At 45.3% G+C, this 203-nt stretch overlaps 1 protein-coding gene across 1 annotated transcript in view; it reads left to right on the top strand.

Moving 5' to 3' along the window:
- Positions 1-203, top strand: part of LOC116702990 (cationic trypsin) — a 36,772-nt gene that overhangs the window by 30,797 nt on the left and 5,772 nt on the right. The window contains exon 3 of the mRNA XM_032537559.1: positions 1-15. This exon is cut by the window's left edge and continues 160 nt beyond it. Within this exon, the coding sequence (XP_032393450.1) occupies positions 1-15 (15 nt within the window). The remainder of the gene's footprint in view (positions 16-203) is intronic.

Raw genomic sequence — 203 nt, 5'->3', positions numbered from 1 at the left:
TCACTGCTTCCCCAGGTGAGCTCTGGTCCTGATCCAGGACCAGTGGTGGAATGGAACTCAGTACATTTACCTACGGACTAAGTGGGGGAACTCTATTGGAAACCCTGACAGGGAACATTTTACTGCATTATACACACTTTTAATTCAGTGAGGTTTTAAATGCAAGACTTTTACTTGAGGTGGAGCACCTTAAAGTGCGTTCC

This window comes from Etheostoma spectabile, chromosome 15, assembly GCF_008692095.1.
Source record: "Etheostoma spectabile isolate EspeVRDwgs_2016 chromosome 15, UIUC_Espe_1.0, whole genome shotgun sequence".
Taxonomy (NCBI): Eukaryota; Metazoa; Chordata; class Actinopteri; order Perciformes; family Percidae; genus Etheostoma; species Etheostoma spectabile.
Note: the sequence above shows the minus strand (reverse complement) of the source record. Positions and strands in the feature narration are given on the sequence as shown.